At 36.2% G+C, this 21462-nt stretch overlaps 1 protein-coding gene across 1 annotated transcript in view; it reads left to right on the forward strand.

The window, feature by feature from the left end:
- The window catches only part of Ahi1 (Abelson helper integration site 1), a 180201-nt gene that overhangs the window by 142267 nt on the left and 16472 nt on the right, over window positions 1–21462 (forward strand). Inside the window, exons 22-24 of the mRNA XM_076859434.1 lie at window positions 905–1009; window positions 3341–3503; window positions 6929–7026. Coding sequence (XP_076715549.1) covers window positions 905–1009; window positions 3341–3503; window positions 6929–7026 — 366 coding nt within the window. The remainder of the gene's footprint in view (window positions 1–904; window positions 1010–3340; window positions 3504–6928; window positions 7027–21462) is intronic.

A 21462-nucleotide genomic window follows, 5' to 3' on the forward strand; every position in this document is an offset into this window, starting at 1 on the left:
CTAGAACACAAGCAGATTTTCAAGCCATGTGTTTTTTGTCTTATGTTTCCGGTATGTTAAGAGAATAGTCATAGCCAAATGGTCAAATCACAGTGCCAAAATGTGGATGACTGGCACATTAATGCTGGTTCCTTGTTGTGTAGCAGTTCCATACTTAAATATCAATAAAGGTATGATGGAGACACGCTCCACAGATTTTTCTAGTATTCTAGAGAATGTGTCCTTACCTCCCATCACCCTCCCAAGATTGCTGGTTGTGGGGTTTGATGACAAAGGTATTGTTTCCACATCAGGATATTTGTAGTTCCAAGACAGGATGATGGTCAGGAATTCATCTATTACCATTAGATTGTGGGACTGCACTAGTCTGCTTGGGGCTGCCATACCCCCAAACACCATAGACTGGGTGACTTAAACAATAGACATTTTCTTTCTCTCAGTCTTGGAGCTAGAAGTCCAAGATCAAGATGCTGACAGTATTGATTTCTCCTGAGGCCTGTCTTGGTTTGTAGACAGTCACCTTCTCATTATATCCTCACATGGCCTTTTTTCCCTGTCATATATGCTCCCGGTGTCTCTTTCTTTACTTATAAAAACACTAGTCCTATTGATGAGTGATTTACCCTTATGAACTCATTCAACCATAATTGCTTCCTTAAAGGTCATATGTCCAAATACAGTCACATTGGGTGTTATGGTTTCAACCTAAGAATTTTGAGGGCATATTTCAGTCCATAACATTCATAGAGTATAGAATATATTGATAAGTACTAGCAGGCCATGTGACTTGATGTGCTATATTTAGTTATTTAAGAAGAGGATACAGTAATCAGTGGATACTGTAATAGGAAAAATGTAGTGTGGGATCTTATACAAGGTCTTATGGACCCTTGTAACTCTGAAGGGATTCTTTGATGAACAGATCCTCATGGAAAATCCAGTAAAATTTTCCAAACTTCAGTTTGAAGAGCTCCAGATTGCTAGTAGTCCACACAGTGACAAGCCTGATGTGAGGCTTCCTAAGTGATTCTAATGCATATACTGACTGCCTTTTCAATAGTCATCTAGGACTCAAATAAATAAGCATACATTGATCTTGTCTTTGCATAAGTAAGACTCATTAAGGTTGTGGTATCTCGGTGTGGCAGAACTGATGAGGAAAAATAGGAACAATGCATTATAGAGTTTCCTGAGATTGGGGTTTTGTGCATCATGAAAGGGGCACAGTGGGCCTGCAGGTGATCCAGGACACTTGGTGTTCTTGGCATAGGGAACTCCTTATGTGCCACTATCCAGAAATGTATTTTAACCTCCTTTCCTCTTTGCTTCTTTCTCCCCATAGATGATTCTAGACAAAGATGGCCTATAAATGTGTTTGGTCTTCTGAAAACAAAGAAAAAGAAAAATCTGGGTTTTAAGTCCTGATCCTACCACTGACTAGTTTATTTGACTTACTAGTTTATTTGACCTTAATTTACCAGTTATTAAATTATTTGTACATCAAATTGTCCAATGAAAATAAGAATATCTGCTCTCACAGCGTTTTCATGTAGGCTCAGTAATGTAACACACAAGTACCTACTATGCTGTCCAGAACATGGTAGACATACAATTGTATTTAATTAGTTTTTCTCTTCCATGATAGTGCCAAGTAGGAGAATGAAGAAGACAATATCTGGAGAAGGAAGAAAAAGGGGAAAATTAAAGTTTCTACTTTTATATAAGTGGTTTAGCATCAACATAAGAAATTTATAAACCTTAACATCCTGCACTGCATGTTGTAAATTAAGTACTATGCTAAGCAGTACAATAGGCATTGCATTTGAACCATTTAGATTATTGTTACTGCCCTTTACCATATAGTGACAAGTTAATTCCAAACATGATACATTAAAATTGCCTGTTGATATGTTAATAAATCTTACTGAATATGTTTAAAGGTACCAGAACTGTTTTGTAAACACTAATAGAATCCCCTGCTGAAAACCCTTCCATCTTTCCATTGGCCACATTATTGAGTCTGAATTCCTTCACCATGCATGATCTGACCCCTACTTCCTCCATTACCCTAACTTCCCCCACCCTGCTCTCTTGGCTCTCACCCAGAATGCTTGGCTCCCCTTATACTGAACTATTTTGAGTTTCTTTTTACTGGACTCTTATACATGTGGTATAATCTGACTGAGATACACTTTCCCTCTGTACCTGGCTAATTCCTGATTATCCTTTAGTTTCCCTGCAAAGTCTTAATAAAATATCTCTTGTAGAAATATCTACAAGATATCTATTTACCATGTGTACTTAATATAGCACTAGACACATTAGGATTTCAGTAGTTGTTAAGTGAATGAATCAGCACTCAATCTAATTGCAAAGGATTACAATGATTTTTTCCATTTCAACAAAGTTATATAACCTGTACATTTTCAAACCCTTTTAAAGTAGAGGGGAAAAAAACAATAGAATAAGTGTATTCTTCAGAATACTTATTATTATGTCTTACTTTATACAATACTTCAGATCTAATACAGATTAAAATCTCCCTTCCTTTAACTGCTATGAGGGATTTTTAAATGCTTTTGCAGCCACTTCCATACCTTTTGACTTGAGTTTTTCAAAAGGATATATATATATATATATATATATATATATATATATATATATATATATATACATATATAATGATTACTATAAAACACAAAGGAAAGAATTCTCACAAAAAGCCCTTTTCTCTTAAATTTGGACCTAGTGAAAGTGAAAGTAAGCTTAGAGGATATTTTCAAAGCTGGTCAGAAGATTTAGATTGTTTACAAAAAAACACCAAAAACTATGTGTTTCTAGAGAAACTTATCTCAAAAAGAGACATTAACAATAAACCAGTGATTACAATGAAGTTGTACAATCAGGTTATTCCATTGAGCTTTTTCCTTTTTGTGAAACTGTTAACCTTCTGGAGAATTTTCTTTCAGGTGCATCTGCTTACACAGAGAACAGGATCTAAAGGTGTAGTATAAAACACTTCTAAGAAAGTGAATGGCATGTGAGCTTTTTTTTATTTGCTTCTCAAGTAATTTACTTTAAAAAATTAACATCTGCTATTTTGAAGCTAATCTTAGTGTGTTGAATGTTCTTAACCATTTCTCAGTCCCACAGTCTTTTATCTTGCTGCTCCTGCTGTCTTCCCACCACCCCTGGTTCCATTAGCAAACCCTGAGACAGCCTCAGACTTACCCAAGTACTGCTTTGGTTTCAGCTGCTGTACTGCAACAGGAAGTGAGTGTTGGGGGTTTCTCTGTGGCACAGTTGTGATAAAGCTGTGGTGGTCTTATCTCTCTCTTAGGTAGTGGCTCTTTATGACTATACAGCAAGCCGATCAGATGAACTAACCATCCATCGCGGAGACATTATCCGAGTGTTTTTCAAAGATAATGAAGACTGGTGGTATGGCAGCGTAGGAAAGGGACAGGAAGGTTATTTTCCAGCTAATCATGTGGCTAGTGAAAGTAAGTTTTATGCTCCCTTCCTGGTTTACTAATATGGTCTAACTGATAGTCCAAGATCTTATCATTTTTTACCCTTTAATTTACTGTCTTTGTAATGTTTGCATGTTTACCAGTGGGTTTTTCTTTTCATACTCATGATGTAAAAAAACAAAAAGAAGAGGCACTAGCATGCCCCAAAACTACTGTATTCTGCAACTGGAATGTTTGCTGATTGTACTTGTCATCCCAGGGGACTTGCCCTATGACTTCAGCTTCTCCCTTAGTTCCTTTTACCCTGCCACCAACTACATACATTTTCATCACCTCTTCTCTCTCCACAGTGACTCCTCAGCTGACAAGCATCCTAAGAACCCTTAGTTTCCCAACTCCCACTTTGCACACTTTAGTCCTAACTGGTCACCTGCTAAAACAAAAGTACAATAGATTGTTCCATCTCAAGTATATTAAGCCTTCGCTTGTGAAAGGAAAAAAATCAACTAGAAAAGAAATTCTAAATATGAATTCTGAACGCTGTTGATTCACAGCCAGGCCTTGAGAGGTGAAAATAGAACTAGCAAAGCCTGAAAATAAAGGAAATAATTTTTTTTAAAAGGAAAAAATTATGGTAATACTTCTTCAAAAGAATTCTTCCTATCAGTAGTTAACTTGCAGTGTGAGAAAGCACAATTGCCAGGGACCATGAAGATTGCCTTCTAATCCTAGCTCAGCAAGTTACAATGAGGTGCCTCAGTTTCCTCCTGTGAAAGAAAGACATTGAGCTATATCAATTCTAATTTTCTTCCAGAAACACTAAAATCATATGATTTTGATTTAAAATGTAGTAAATTGAGAACACTCTGTTTAAATATTTTTTGTTAAGTCTTTTGTTACCACAAAGAAGTGATTGTTATAAATAATGGTTGGTTTTCAGGCTAGTCTGAGAAACCCCATCTAACTCAGACTAACCATGACTGAACAAAGGTACTATTGATTCCTAACCTAAGTTCTGAATTTTGAGAGCAAAACAGATGGGAGGAAGAAGAATTTGTTTCCTCCTTAATTAGTGAGTGCTGGTCTAATTCTAGATAAAACTGTCTTTGGCACCTTCATAGTACTGTGTCTGTGCCCTCCTTCCCCATGCCCCTCTCCCCATTTTCTCAAGTGGCCCCAAGTCTCATTGCAGATCCTTTCCCCAGCTTATCTGCTGCCTTCAGCAAACTCCTTCCCTTTAAAAAGCTATATATATATATATATATATATATATATATATATATATATATATATATATATAATCTCCAAATTACCTACTTCTCTCTCTTGCAACATAATTCTTAATTTTTTCTGTGCTACTGTTTTAATTATTTTTTCCTAAATAACAAATGACTGATACCTCTTAAATATACTTTTCCTAGAGGTATATTTTTGTGTTTAAAATACATAATGGAGAAAACTTAAAATGATCTGAGAGGAAGGGAGAAATGTTAGGACAAGCTAATTTCTGAGTACATGTAAGATAGCATTTAAGTCATCTCCCAAAAGCTCAGTACTTCTAACTTTCAGAATGTAAAAATATCCATGCTTGCCTTTCTCTCCTTTCCAGTGATGGCTCTTGCACAGAATCAACAGCCAAGGTTAAAAAGAGGTAGCTAAAAATCAAGAGCTGCCACACAATCATAACTACTCTGGAGGATTTGGTAATTTTAACTAGGTATTACAATCCATTGTTCCTGTAAGATTCAAGTGAAAACATCTACACCTTTTTTTCATCTGGCAGTATATGAAGATTGTGTGCCTTTGGGGATGGTGGTATTGGGTGTTTTAACTTCAGTTTATAAAAATAACTCTTAGGCTTGCAAGTCCTGACAGGTTATAGATATTTGATCTACAGTGAGTTATAAAATTTGTTTTTCTTTTATAATAATCAAGTCAAATCTCTGAAACATATTACAATGATGGTTGGTGGTTGTACACAGAATTAATTTCTTATCTTGAGACCATTCTGCAACTGATAAAACTCCTTATTATGTCCCAGAATAATTGATGGTGGGGTTTTTTTTTGGGGGGGGGGTGTTTTGGCATCGGTCATTGCTTCTTGGAAGAGCACTGTAAAGGCCAGAACAAACAGGGAAGAAAACTTTCAGACTACCCAAGAATATAATAATTGAATTCTCAGACTTCATCAGAAGAGAATTTTCTTTTCCCTTTTATCCTGCTTTTTACTTGAATTTAACAAAAACTGAACTGCCTGGTTTTTACACTCGAGGAAAAAAAAATGGTTCTCAGCAGCATATTCCACTCTAAAAATAGTAAGAGGAATTATTCCTGATCTTTATCTGAAGCCAAATATGCAAAACAAATGATCTAAAGGAGTATATATATTAACAGAATCTATACCTGCTGTTCAATTGAGAACCATGTCCTTTAAGAGAACAGCACAATGACAGAAAATGGTACCCCATTATTATAAAGGACTTATTCTCTTTGTATCTTAAGTCACTGGAAAGAAGAACATGATCAGCTTCCCTTAATCACATCTAACACTCTTTTCTGTAAGAGATAAAGAAACCCTATAATAATACCAATCCATATCTAAAGCCAGCTAATATATCTTACAATCTTAGTTGTACATTTTTGATCAAATATAGTTTAGCATTTTCTTTCACTTCAGAGTTGCTTTTAACCAAAATAGAGTTTTGTTTTAAGTCTTTAAAATTCCTATATAGCTCTGTAGGTTTAATATCCTGTATAGATTTAATAGATCATATAAAGTAGAGTAGTATATTTAAAACTCTAAAGTTCAACACTGTATAGATTCAACATCATGATAGTCCTGGAACCATGCTTCTTCATTAATGAAATGAATTCTATCTTCCCAAATTATCCTTTTCCTGTACCTCTGCCTGGTGAAAACCTGCCTACTAAAGTCCATCACACTCCCACATCTTCCTTTCAGACATTTTTTCATCCCCACATTACTTTGTTTTGTTGTTATTCTCTTTCAAGTAATACCACATTGTATCTTATATTGCAGTTACTTGTGAACATGTCTGTCCCTGACCAGATTATAAGCTCCTTGAGAGCAAAAACTGTTTTTTGATCATCTTTCTATCTCCGGCAGTACCTAGCAGACAACCTTGCTTACAGTAGGTTCCTGGTGAATGGGGATTGAGATAAAATGAAGTAAGCATCTCTCTTACTATATAGTAAGTGAGAATGGTACCATCTATGTTTCTGAAATCCTGCTGATTAAAATTGTCCAATAATAACTAATGTTTAAGACAACAAATTTCCATCATGAATAAGTGCTATATAGCGTGTTGCTATACCAAGGAATTGAACTGAATGTTAATTCCTCTTTAATTTCATATATGCTTCCCCTGTTACTATAACCCTCCCCCAAATAGTGCTTCTCAATATAAATACATAAATTCCTTTTTCATTTCCAGCACTATATCAAGAACTGCCTCCAGAGATAAAGGAGCGCTCCCCTCCTTTAACCCCCAAGGAAAAAACCAAAACAGAAAAGCTTTCAGCTCCTCAAAAGGTAATTGTTTTAAAGAATTAAGTATTGTATATGTATATTAATTTTTTCACTCTCTCTGCATAAAATGTTTCTATATTTTCATGCTTATAATCCTTCATTGTTTACATTATTTCTTTTGATCTTGGCACCAACATTATGAAATACATAAGGCAAATGTTGTTATAGCCATTTTCCAGATAAGGAAACTGAGGAGGCTCAGAGAAAATAAAGTAGACCCCCCCCGCCCCAAGTCACAGTCTAAGTGATAGGACGAGACCCCAAAGTAGAACTTGTGACATTAAGTGTGATGTTATTTCCACTCTGTATTTGTTTCTTCAACTTTGATAATTGATGCTACTGTCAGCTCCACCTGGGAGGTACACATTTATGCTAAAGGTCACTGGAATCCACACGATAAATGTGTTCTTTCTGGAGTATTTCTTTTACTTGCCAGTAATCTAAAACGCTTTCAAGTTAAAATGAATGTGGATGTATTATCAGCCATGGAAATGTGGGTTATTTCTTTTTTGTTGTTGTTGTTTTGTTTTGTCTGTGCCATCAGATTCCTCAGAGACATCAGTCACTCTTCTTTAGATGTTAGTTATACTTCAGTGAAAGGTTTAACAAGCACTATACCATTATATATATATTAAACTTGTTTTATTAAGTGACAGTAGCTCTTGCCTAAGTGACAGTAGCTCTTGATTGAATAGCCTCGCTATTTCTTAACTCTGGTGAACTGACATCTACTTTTTTTTTTTTTTTAACAAATATTGGTCAAGAAACATATCATTACAATATCATGATAAAGTTCTTTTGAACCTGTCATGTACCATTCAGCCATTTAACCTGTATTTATTGGGCTCCTACTTCCAGGACAAATATTTTTAGTCCCCACCAAAACAGGAGTGAGTAGACAAGAGAGACATGAGTGAGCGAGAAATTCCAACAGAGTGGGAACTGTAATGAGACTGTGTGCACAATGCGAGTTCCCAGAGAGTTCAAGTGCTTGACTTGAGGCTTTTAGGATGAAAAAATATATTCTATGTAGATGAACTTAGAAAACACATTTGAGGGTAAATAAAATTTTTTTTTTGCACATACCTTACTTCAGTGATGATTTTTAATGATTAGGTCTGGGGAACATGGAACATGGATCTAATGGAGAGAGAAGAGAAATGCAGGAACCAGGCCATTGAGAGCTTATTGAATTGTGCTAAAATGCTTTAATTTTATTCTCCAAAGGGAATTCCTTGAAAGAGATAACTCAGGGAGTGGTTTGTAAGGATTTGCATGTTAAAAAGATCATTTTAGGGCTTGCGCATGTAGCTCAATGGCAGAGCGCTTACCTGTGTGAGTCCCTGGGTTGGATCTGTAGCACTGGGGTCGGGGGTAGGAATTGTTCTAGTGACAGAATAGTATTTGGATAAGAGGTACCTAAGACCTAGTGCAAGGAAACTAGGAATCCATAGAAATAAAATATGCAACGCTGAACTAGTGGGGATAGAGGAATAGGGAAATAAGGTATAATTGGCAGAATTTTATGGTTCAGTGAATATGATTAATGAAGGAATGCTGGATTTTTCTAAGAACCTTAGCTTATTATACAGCTGAATAGATGGTGTACTGTAGGAATTATGAAGTGAACAAGGAAGATTTGGGGAGCTAGAGACAAGGGATGGTGAGTAGTAGGAGATAAACTTGGTTTTAGACATATCAATTTATTAGTGTCTATAGTGCTCCCTGATAGAAATATTCATCAAGGGTCAGAAATGCAGGATTGAATTTTGAGAGAGGATTGAGATTCAAAATTAGATGAAGAGAAATTAGTGTATTCATTGTATTATATCAGTAGATAGAAGCTTGTAACAGAGACTGTAGCTCAGAAGAGTGTTGTCAAGTTCTGACAGCCAGCCAAGGATAAAACCCAATTGAACACTAGTATTAAGGAAGTCCAAAAAAAAGGAAATATTAAGAAAAAAATATTTTAAAAAATAGTTAAAGAATAAAAAAAAGTGCCTTAGAAGCTAGGAGAGAAAAGTTCAAGGAGAATATAGTCATAAATAGCTAAGCAGGAAAGTTACCTAAGCATTTGGTAATCAAAAGGATCCTAGTAGCTTTGCACCAGTATCAGTGCAGTAATGAGGATTAAGGGTAGATTAAAAATTGAATGGTGCCTCAGCAAGGGAACTCATGAATGTCATTCTCAACATTTCACTTAAAAGAATAAAAAAGGATTGAAGAGTGGCTGGAGGAGTGACCTGGTGTCCAGGAGTGATTTTTTTTTTTTAATATTGGAGAGACATATAAAATTATATACTAAGGAGACAAAGCCAATGGACAGGTTCAAGACCCATAAAACATCAATGGTACAAGTGATCTTGGAGGAAGTGGGAAGTTTTTTTGTTGTTGTTGTTTTGTTTTTTAATCAGAAAGAGATGTATAGATGAGCCTTGACTTAGAAGAGTGGTTCTCACATAATGGTGATTTTGCCTCCCAATGGACATTATTTGGCAATGTTTGATGACATTCTTTGTTATTTCACCTAGAAGGAGGGGGATATTACTGGCATCTAGTAGGTAGAGACCTCTCAGGGTCAAATCTAGACCCTTTGTACATACTAGTTTGATACCCCCAGCCATGGAGCTATCAGAGGAGCTACCGTAAATAATGTTGCTATACCTTCTAGAGTGCAGAGGACAGCCCCCTTCAACAAAGAATTATCTGCCAAAAAAAAAAATGTCAGCAGTGCTGAGCTTAGAGCAGTACCCTTCTAAGGCAAGTAAGTGTGGATGAGAATGAAAATAAGTTGATACAGTTGAAGTATAGAAAGAATATCTTTATGCTTTCCAAAACAGAAATCAAGGTCCACATCTAATGTGAGGAGCAAAAGAGTGAGATTAAAAAGAGACTATTTGAATCCCTCCAAGAAAAGTAGGAGCAAGAGTTCATTTGGGAAATGTAAAAAGATTTCTCAGTAATTCTGGTAACTGCTGTTGGGATACCATGAAAATGTAGGTTCCACAAATCTCTGTAGTTGCATTTAAAAAAAAAAAAAAATGTTTTCCTTTTTCCTAAGTTTTTTTGGTTGTATATGGACACAGTACCTTTATTTTATTTATTCATTTTTGTGTGGTACTGAGGATCAAACCCAGTGTCTCATACATGCTAGGCAAGCTCTCTACCACTGCACTACACCCTATCCCCCCAGTTGTATTTTTTTCTTCAGTGGTGCTCAGTATCTTGGGCATAGCAGTGGAAAAGGTAAATTCAGTTTGAAATGGATTTGAACTTGTATGTATGTTAGAGGAACAAGAGGGTAAGAGATGTGATAGCCTTGGTAAGAGCCATTGGAGTGATATACCATGGAGGATCAGCCAGACTGAAGAAGATGGAGAATCAAGAGAAGATTGACACACTTAGAAAGCTAGGTTCCTTGCAAGTTTGCAATAAGCTGTCCATGTTCAAGTGGAGGCATAGAAGTATACGGTAAGGGACTTAGCAAGCTGGAGCAACTATAGTGTTTAAGGCCAGAAACTCTCTTGCTTATTTAATATTTCATGTATCAAGTACTCCAGGTAATGACTGATAGAGTGTGTAGAAGAACTGAAGTGAAATTAAGGACACATTAATAACATTGAGCTGGTTCAGGAACTATGACCCAGAGTGTCAGACAGTTTGTTCTCTTCAACATTAAAATTCTAGGTGTTAGCAAAAATTGGTTTATAGAGTAAACTGATGAAGCAGGAGCCAATGTCCTTAATTATTGTGGTAGAGTACAGGTCTCATCCTTGGCTCTTGTTGCAATCACCTAAGAAATTAAAAAACTGAATATTGGTGACCATCACCACACCCTGCAGATTTGATTTAATTGATCTAGAATGGAACCAGAGTTTTCTAGGTGATTTTAATTTGCAGTTGACATTGAGAACCATAGTGTTAGAGTACCCATGAGGTCCTAAGGTGGGTGGCCGCCATAAAGATAAGTAGAGGGTGTTATAGCCAGTTGTCAAAACATCTAAGGAGAAGTGCTTTGGAAGTACAGTAGCCTAAAATCAACAGAAGAGAGCTAAGAGGACACCAGTATTAGCTCCTGGCTACCATGGTTCACAGTTAGATATGTGAGAAAACAGCCTATGCTACAAGGAACTGAAAGGAAAAATGGTTTCTGGGTAAAACAACAGTTTCAGGTAACAGCAAGAACATAAAGTAATGGTTACCTGCAACAGTTTGGGTACTACAAATAATACAGTCAAAGGAATTTGCAAAGCAAGAATTGGAATTCAACTATGTGCAAATGTTATATGTGTAACATTACCCATTGTTCACAATTTGGCACCAGATTTAAGAATTTAGGCAGATACTCGTCTAATCAGGTTTTGTTAAGGTTATCAGGTTTTGTTAAGATTTGGCTTAACAAATCTTCAATAGACCAATGGCTTAAACAACAAACATTTATTTCTTACAGTTCTGGAGAATGGGAAGTCCAAGATTATAGTGCTGGTAGATCCAGTGTCTGAAGAGGGCCACCTTTCTGGTTTTCAGCCCTGTTGCATCCTCACAGGGCAGAGGGCAAAAGGAAGAATTCTGTTGTGTCTCTTCTTATGAAAGTACTAATCCCATTCTTGAGGATTCCACCCTCATGACCTTATTACTTTCCAAAACTGTCACATGAGGGTTAGGATTTCAACATATGACTTCAGGGAGAAACAAGCACATAACTCATAATAATGCTAATTTGAATGTACTCCCTAAAAACATTTAATGCAGTAGAATCATTTATAACATTGGCATGGGGAATCATTATGATAGCTAACATGTTTGGTCTATATCAAAAACTATGAGCAATATTATGAAAATATGGCCTTTACTTGTAGTGACTTACTGATATCCCTGACTTTGCATCATGCTGACCAATGAAATTGAGGCTAACTCCACCTCTAAGTGTATTCTTGTTCAGTACCCATGAATTAATTCTGCGTGAGCCAGAGGAAATTAAAGGGACTTTCAGTATCTTTTTGGCTACCTGTAAGGTTGGTATTGTCCTTCCTTTTCTATGTCTCCTAGGAGAAGAGATATGCAAGATTCTGGCACATTTACCAACAGAGCAGGTGTGTTCGTTTCTCTGTGATCCCCAGTGTGCCTATGTTCCTGAGGATAGGGATTACTGATTCCAAGATTCCCAATTCTCACTGCTGAGCCACTCCTCTGATTAGATGGACTCGCTACATAATGGTCTTAGTTTAGAGTGTAGTTGATTTGGGGGTTTTGTGTGGCTTTTTTCCCTTACAGACTAATCTCCAGGCTTCAGACACTCCTTTACATTCATCTTAGCAGATCAGTTCCTCAGATAGCTGTCTTGACCCATAACTGTCTGCTTCAGGCTAATCCCACTGATGTCCCTACCCTAATTCTAATGGAGTTCAAAAAACGTACAGACATGCAAAATAAATCACTTTACAAAATAAAATAGGTAAGGTTGAGGGCATAGCTAACATGCAGGTGTCCCTGAATTCAATTCCCAGCATTGAGAAAATAATAGAAAATAAATAGGTAGGTAATCCAGAAGTGTTCAGAGGATAACCCCTTTAGGTAAGGCAATAGTAAAACTCTCATGGAAGAAATGAAACTTGAATTTGAAGGCGTTGAAGTTTAAGATACAAGGATTCTTTTAGTTGAAGAACATGATTTGATCTGCTTTAGCTGAATCCATGTGTTAGGATAGAATTCTACAGGGGACTGAAGGAGTTGTTCAGTGTAGAGCACTTACGTGGCATGTGCAAGGCCCTGGATTTGATCCCGGTCCTGCAGGGGGGGAAAAAAAAGAGGGAGTGGGTATGAGAGAGTTCTTCCCTTATTTTTTCTCCTAGGATATAGTATATGTATATTAGACAGTGTTTACTTCTCTTCTAGAAGAAAGAAATGATCTATGCTTATGTAAAAAGAAGTCCCTGAGACACATAACCTTGGCCCTATTAAAATACTATGGGTACACAGAGTTATGAAGCTAACAGCCAACCCTTGAGAAATATGAAACTGAGCTTCCTTAGCACCTGGCTAGTTGCATTTTAAGTTTAGTTCCTTTATCAAAATATATATGGTTTGATTTTATCAAGATCCTGCCTTAGAAACCTACCACAAAATCCATCAGATGTTTAACTTCATGTTCAAGTCTTATTATCACGTGTGAGATATATTTTTTAGAAAGAACTTGAAAAGTAGTTTCTGATAAATAATTAGGATTGTGTGGGGTCTGAGTTCATAGAATTATAAAATTAATGTCAGGAAAGGACCTTAGAGATCATCCCTGATGGTTCTAATCAACTCCTTCATTTTACAAATTAAAATTGAGATCCAAAAATTAAGAGATTCATCAAAATGACCTGCTAATTAGGATAATGGCCTTAATATTCTCAGGCCAGTTCCATTTTTCCTCCACCCACCTAGTCAATGATGCACATCGTCTTTACCTGCACAGTTGGCCAGGTTTGTGTCACCGTGCTTTTTACATTCCTGTTTTGTGTTTGTTTCATTGTGCCCTTTTTCATGTGGAAGTTCTAAATAGTATATTTTGTATGCTTTTCATTTTTGTTTTTGAAACAGTCTTGATATATTGCCCAGGCTGGCTGCAAATTCTGGGTTTGAGCAATCCTCCTGCTTTAGCCTCCTGAGTAGCTGAGACTAGTCTTATACCTGTGCCCAGTCCTATGCTGTATACTTTAAAGGAAAAAGAAAAACACTCAAAACTTTTTCTTTTTAAATTCTTTTCTTATTCAAACTGTACAATAAGAAGCAAAATTATACCTTTTAATGGCTTGGCAGCTGCCACCTCTTATAAATTTATCCCAGTGGAACGCACCTGCTCTGTTGGTAAATGTGCCAGGTACATTCCAGCATTTAATCTGGCTTATTGAAATGGTGGTGGGTGATGGCAACATTGGTTGCTGACACTTTCACTGCACAAGGAGAAAGCAAGGGTTGAGTTTTTTCTGAGGGTAGGCTGGCAAGTCCCCAGACAAATCAATAACTACTTATACAACAGGGTCTTGCTAAGTTGCCGAGAATGGCTTTGAATTTGTGATCTTCCTGCCTCAGCCTCCTGAGTCCCTGGAATTAAAGGCCTGTACCACTACCCCTGACAATAGTGTTACATAGCACAACTTTAGATACTCTGAAGACAGAGAGATACCCATAAACACTGAAGGTAATCTATCTATTGTCTACTATTTTTCTACTATATATATATATATATATATATATATATATATATATATATATATATTTGGCAGGGGGGGGGGTTGGGGAATAAACCCAGGGCCTTGCATATACTAAGCAAGTGCTCTACACTTAACTATATTTAAAGAATTTTCCTTTATGTCTTTCTCATCCCATGAATTAAATTTTATACAAAAAATATATAGGTGAAATTTATTTTCCTATTTAGTAAATTTTACTTTATCTTTATTTAGTTCTGATTTGAATCCATAAAGTTTAACCTCTGTCACCTCTCATTCTCTTGTACAGATCTTCCATTAAAACTCAGAGAATAATATAAGTTCTTAATAAAGATTACATGAGTTTTCTAATAATCAGTGATAAGTATTTGTAGGGCATTTTTCACATTTCTCAGTGTTATGAGCAGAGGACATTTTGTGCTTTTATAAAAGCATTGATAGACTTATCTGAGGGAAGTATCTTTGAATGCTGATTATATTTAAAGTACAAAATAAGTGATAATATGTTGGATCAAGCATGCTACATTTGGCATGCTCTCTGATATAACTCTCTGTTGTTTGATAGAATAACATTGTATTTGCTGTTCATGATGTTTTCAAAGAATGACCTAAATGTCAGAAACATTTCTCTGAAAATGTGTTACAGATCTAAAATGTGAAAGATATGATTGGGAGAACTTTCCACCAATCATTCTGTCATAAATTGTCCTTTAGATAGTGACTGAATTGATTATCAGTCACCTTGTCTTCTGACTTGACAAGCAGCATGACCTTTTTCTGGAAGTTCTCTGACAGCATAGCTCTGTTGTCCTCTTGCTTTGTCAACCACTCTACTTCAGGGTTTCTCAGCCTCAGCACTGTTGGCATTTGGGACTGGTAAGTCTTCGTTATTGGGAAAATGTTGTTCATTATAGGATGTTTAGCAGGCTCATTGGCCTGTACTCACAAGATGCCAGAAGCAACTCTTCCCAATCATCACAATTAAAAATAAGTTCCAGACATTGCCAAATTTTCCCTAAGGGCCAAAATACCCCCCACTCCACAGTCAAGAACCATTGTTCTTTCTATTTTAATAGAAACATATATGTGATAGAATGAGTGTTTTTCCATTAAATTACATTTTTTTTCATTTTAAGATTTTGTTAATGAAATTTTGCTTTCATTATTTCATTACCTTGCCAAGGATAGGAGCAGTGGTGTTGGAGTTATAGAGCACTGTGCTTAAAAACAGGTTGGGCTACAGCTTAGTGGTAGAGCACTTGCCTAGTGTCTATGAAGCCCTAGACAAGGATGGGGGTTGTCACATAAAGATGGATCTAGCTTTTTGAGACTCCAGGTGATGAGTAGATATAAAATATCTCAATTAAATTTAAATATGTATTGACTACAGTTTATTTTCTTTGCTTGAGAAATTAACTATGCTCATTTTTGCATGAACAATGGAAAATTAACTATGTGTCAATGTTCTGGTTGTTATTACTTAGTAGTCATAATGTGGTCATAATGATCACTATTTTGACATGATTCTCCTTTAGGTAACATAAAAAGGGAAAGACCTAGTGTCTCCTTTGTTCAGACAAAGCATGCATACAATAAGATCTTTTTCAACGTATTGAAAGAAATTTACTTTAATAACACTTTTACTTAAACTTTTTTTGTACATGATAAGTCTTTTCTCTTCTTAAAACCTGTTACTGCTTCCCCATTGCTGTAGATGTATTTAAGCAGCACCTCTTGCACACCTATCTTAACACAGAGGATTTCCTGCTGGTCCCACTGACCTGATTTGGGAAGAACTATTCTCTAGTGATGGAGATTAGTGGATAGTTCAGATCCAAAAAAGGAAATGAATAATCCAAATGATTGCTCAATTTGCAGGAATTGTAAGATATGGGATGGTGTTCTGGTGTTTCCTGACATCTTGGTGATCTACAAGATTTAATTCTTTCCAAACCAGCTCATTTAAGACCACTGGGAAATAAGTGCATGGAAACAGCATTATTTAGCAGTTTGATGCCAGATGCATGAAGAGCACTTGGAATGTGTAACTTGTTTCACTAGCCCCTACCCTGAAAGCTTGTCCATTTTCTCACTTCTACTCTGGTGTTTAATCATTGCTTTAAAAAAAAAAAAAAATCACATTTGACTGTCTCTGTGTTGGGTTTGTGATTAGTTGCCTCATTGAGGCTATGGTATTGATCATCTTTTTTTTTCTTTCCATTTGACTCATTACCCCAGTTCTCTGTGGCACCTAATCAAAAAATAATTTCTCAAGCTCCTAACATCTTAATCCAAGTTGACTTTGGCTCCTGCTTTCTTGAAGAGATGCCATCTAAAATGAATTCCCTCAAATTTTCAACCCACTTGCTCTGTATTTCTGTAATTTTACTCTCATTCTTCAGCAGTTTTGGGGTCTCAAAGAAGTTGACCTTTCTGTGGCAGACTTCTCCACTTGAGTTTTTAGTCATTTTTCCCCTTACATTCTTCCAGCCCTTACCCATGATTCCCCAACTTCTCTCCCCCACCTGCTTTGGTGTCTTTGTGGTTTACTCATTTAAAACATATTGAATGCCTGTTCTTCTTCTAGGCATTATGTTAGAATGGAGCCTGGATGGTATAATGGTCAATAAATCAGAAGTGGTCCCTACATTGTAGTCTAGTGGGTAAAAATGACGATAGTGTTAGAGTCACAAAACTAAACATATAAACAATAAAAGGATAGTGGTAAGAAACTATGAAGCCATTTGTTGAGAAGTAGTTGAGTTGGTTTTTAAGAAGAGCCATGTAGTTTTTAAGGGATACATTTGAGGCATTAGAAATAGCATGGGCAGCCAGGCACAGTGGTGCATGTCTATAATCCCAGCAGTTTGGGAGGCTGAAGCAGGAGGATTACAAGTTCAAAGTCAGCCTCAACAACTTAGCAAGGCCGTAAGCAATTTAGTGTAAGACCCTGTCTCTAAATAAAATATTAAAAAGGCTGGGGATATGGCTTAGTGGTTAAGTACTCATGAGTTCAATCTCCCAGTAACGAAAGAAAGAAAGAAAGCACATGCAAAAGCCTAACCTGGCTTAATGTTGCATCATGGCTGGAGTTTAGGATGCAAGGTTGAAAGGAAGAAGAGTTGAAACTGAAAAACATGGACAGAATCAGGAAGGTCCTTGTACGTCATAGTAAAGAGCAGGAACTTTTTCTGAAGATATAAAGGAGCCATTTGAAGCATCCAGAAGCTTATTTTAGGTCTAAGGGTGTAGCTCGACAGTACAGCATGTGTTTAATGTTGGTGCTTAGCTTTGGTTCAGCCCCTGGCACCAAATAAGCTCATCTAGAAACTCTGTAAAGATTAGTAAAAGCATTACTATAGGAAATAAGATGGGGGTGGGGGCTGTTGCAATAATCCAAGCCAGAAATAATGAGGAGCTAAAATTTGGTGACTAAATCCATGTGAAGAAAAATAAGAATCATAGGGTTTAATTTGATCATCTAAGAATTTATAATACAGAAGGTGTGCAGTAGCCAGTTACAGATATCTTATAGGCATGAGACTTAGGAGAGATATGCTAGAAGCTCAGGTTTACAAGGTGTTTTGATGAAATGGATGGATCAAGTGTGTTGTGCTAAAACTAGCTTAACTGAAAAGTGAAACAGTTGCCCAGTCATTTGGAAGAAAACTCAAGATCCCAGTTCAGGTTTTTATTTGGAAATCATTTACATAAATGTGCTTATTACATAGGAATAGACGAGTATAGAGAAGGAAAAGGGCAAACATTATAAGTCAGACCTAAAGAAACATGAATTTTTTACTTGGGGAGGATGTTGCTGTATGAAAGCTACACCCAGTGTAGCCCTGCTCTCTGCCCACAGCAATCTCTAGTCTCCCATTGTCCAGTCTGTAACACATCTTTTACCTGCCTGCTGGAGATACCTTCTTAAGATAGAAACCAAGTCATGTAACATATCAGCACAGAAATCAGCTTTAGTTGGTTCTGTATTTTTCGTGGAGTTCAGTTCTCTTTAAGTTTTTAATGTAGGTCCTACTGCTCAATGGTAGATGTTTTGACCTGTTTTCATTATCTTCCAAACCATCCTTCTGAGTATGTTTCCTTTAAAGACACATCCCTAAGTCTTTTGCTCACTCTGCTTTCTCAAACTGTTCCCATTTTCCAGTTATCAGAATGTAACTTACCCGCTAAGATCCAGCTAGATGTGTACTCTGAATCCTTCTCAGAAACCTCCATTCTTAAGTTGAGGCCTCTCTTCTTTTATTTCCATGCATTTCCCTCACCCTTGTTGGTTATCTACACAACTTTTCCCCATTCAGTCATGCACTTTCAGAGAACAGGGGCTCCTGCTCACTCAGGATTGCATCTCTAGGGTATATAGCCCAGTGTTTTGTTCTTAGTGTGGGACCCATATGCATTTAGTTTTGGTTTTGGCATGATAAGCATCCAAAACTATAAATCATGAATCAAAGTGGTCTTCACTCTATTACAGTATGATTCTAGAAACCACATCTCAATGCAGAGGATTTTTTTTAAAGGAAGAATATTGTAATTGAAGGATTTAGCATCAAATAAATCAGATACATGAATACTAATAAATTCCAAAATCAAAAATCAACTCCAAACTAAATGAATGTGTAGAATTGTGCTCCTTGAAACAGAATTTTAGCAAGCAAGGAAGCCTTGAAAGAGCTCACCTAGTCTAGTGGTTTTCAAACTGTTTTCTGTAGAGGGCTCTCAGGATAGGACTGGGAAGGCAGGGAGTGCCAGGCTATGTAAACCCTAGTTTCACCCAGAGTGATTCTGTTTTCACATATTTATATATGAGACTTTCAATAATTTTGCTATTACATCAGTTTGAATCCTTCATACAACTTCTGTATCATTGGAACTCTGGGCCTCCATTTCCTCATCTGCAAAATAAGAGAATGGTGCTATGATAGCTTGTGCTTTTATGCTGAGCCCCTTTATTCCTTTCCAAGAAAAAAAAAAAAGAAGAAAGAAACAAGAAATATTACAAGGCTTATTCAGGCCTCACAGAGTTACTAACAGAACCAAGAGTAGAATTTAACTACCAACCTTAATTGACATTTTTCCTCTTGCATCAGTTTTTTAAAAATTCCTACAAAGTAGATATAAGCAAACTATAGATATTATTTGGAAAAGGTAGATGTGAGCAGGTATATAAACAGCATGTAAAAATGAGCTATACCATGTAATAAATTTGCCTTATTTAAAGCTGGTGTGTTAGCTACAACCTGTATTGATTAAACATTTACCTGATTTTATGTTCATTCTTCAGATTTATAGAAATATTTGGGTTAGTTGTTTGCATGGCCCATTTCTCTTTTACAAATCAATATATGAATTGTTTTCTTCTTGATAAATCTTCACATAATCAGTGGAAGCATTTAAAATCATTTCATTAATCATTCTTTCATGTTTAAATCTCATTGCATCTAAATTAAAAAGCATCCCTAAGAAGTTGTGAGGGTTTGGGAAGTAAGAGTCTCTAGATTCTGCTCCTTTCATTCATCTTCTTCGCTTTGCTCATCTTCCTCTCTTCATCCCCTCCTCTCCAAATCAAGGGTATCCATGAAGAGGAAACGAAGTCACAAAACAACTGAGAGGTGTGTGTGGAAAGGAGGGAAAGAAGGGCAGTCATGCTCCTTGGCCTTGTTGATGGTGGGGGGCGTTTATGGGCTGATCACATTCCAGCCTTGGGGGCTTTTTTGTTTAAAGATAAAATAAAACAAAACAGCTCACAGAGACACCTCCTTCTTCCCCCTCCTTCTGCCTCCATGAGTCACTACCCATATGGCGCTGCTGCTGAGACCAAGGAATGAGTGAGTAAAGGTGTTTAGAAGTGAAGTATTGGTCCTAATTAAATAAGTGTCCTTTGCAAATAAGTGTTAAAACTTTGAAATATGGATCCCTTACTAATTTATAGGATTTGAAGGTAGGCTAAGCCACCTTTGCATCATAAAAAAGGAATTGGGTGTGCTAGTTATAGTAATGTAGTAATACAGTAGAAAAGATGGCAGGAACAACCTACTTAAACAAACTTTCTGGGGCAATCACAGCATCTATTGCAAATGAATAAACTATAACAGGCAGGATTGGTAAGACCTGCCCATGACAACATGTTATAGCTTGACTTCACAGTGATACATAATGCAGTCTGACTTCTCTCCCCTAGACCTCTTGAATAGGTTCAAATTGGTGGTAATTTCTGAGCTTATGTTGAGTTTTTTGTTTTTGTTTTTAATCTGGTAGTTTTACCAAGTTTCATATATATACACATCTATCTTTGGTAAGATGCTGGGCTTACCATGAGCAGAGAGATAGAAATACTTATTTCTTGTAAACAATAAAGCATCTTACCTTTAATTTGATTACAGTATTTGGAATTTATTTTATAAACCTATAAAGGAACCAGAGAGATTATGTTGATGATTAATGCTTTCTGAGTTAAGTTTTAATGGTTTTCTTTGCTTCATGCTCTATCAGGTGAGAGCAGACAGACCATTCTGCAAATTGTGTTACTCCTTGAATTTGAAATTTTCCTTTTTGTATGTATTTCTTTCCAAAATACATTTCCACTGAGTCTAATCAACTTCACTAGTACAGAAAAATCAATGAGTCATTGGTTCTTTTGTTGTTGGGGTCACTTACTATAATACCCACCTTTAACCTCTAAGTCTTCTCCTTCTTTATTTCTTTATTAAATGCTTGACTTAAAGTTATATGGCTAACAATAATAATCACATAATTATGGTACAGAAAAGCATAACATCCTCTTGAAATCTTTATGATAAGCAAAATAATACTTGTTTAAAAATACTCAGTGCCAAATCTTGCAGAAATCTGATTTCAAAAGGAGGAAATCTAAAAGGCAAAATGAGTTTCCGTAGAGATAACACTGGGAAAGCATTAGTTTCATCAAGACTGAAAGAGAAGGTTTTAAATCTTTTCTTTCATTTTATTTCACTTTGTTTTGTTTTTCTGAATTTTTTAATTTAAATAATTATCTAGGTATCTACCTCTTATATGTAATTCAAATTTTTAATAACAATTTATATTTTCTTTGGGAATATTAAATGGATCCTTTCCATAACATCTAATTATCTTTTTCAAAAAAATTTTTTGCAATCTTTTTTATTGCATTGATTTATAAAGTATTGTTTGTCATTCAAACACCATTTCCCATAATACACTTTCA

Source organism: Callospermophilus lateralis, chromosome 6, assembly GCF_048772815.1.
Source record: "Callospermophilus lateralis isolate mCalLat2 chromosome 6, mCalLat2.hap1, whole genome shotgun sequence".
Lineage (NCBI taxonomy): Eukaryota > Metazoa > Chordata > Mammalia > Rodentia > Sciuridae > Callospermophilus > Callospermophilus lateralis.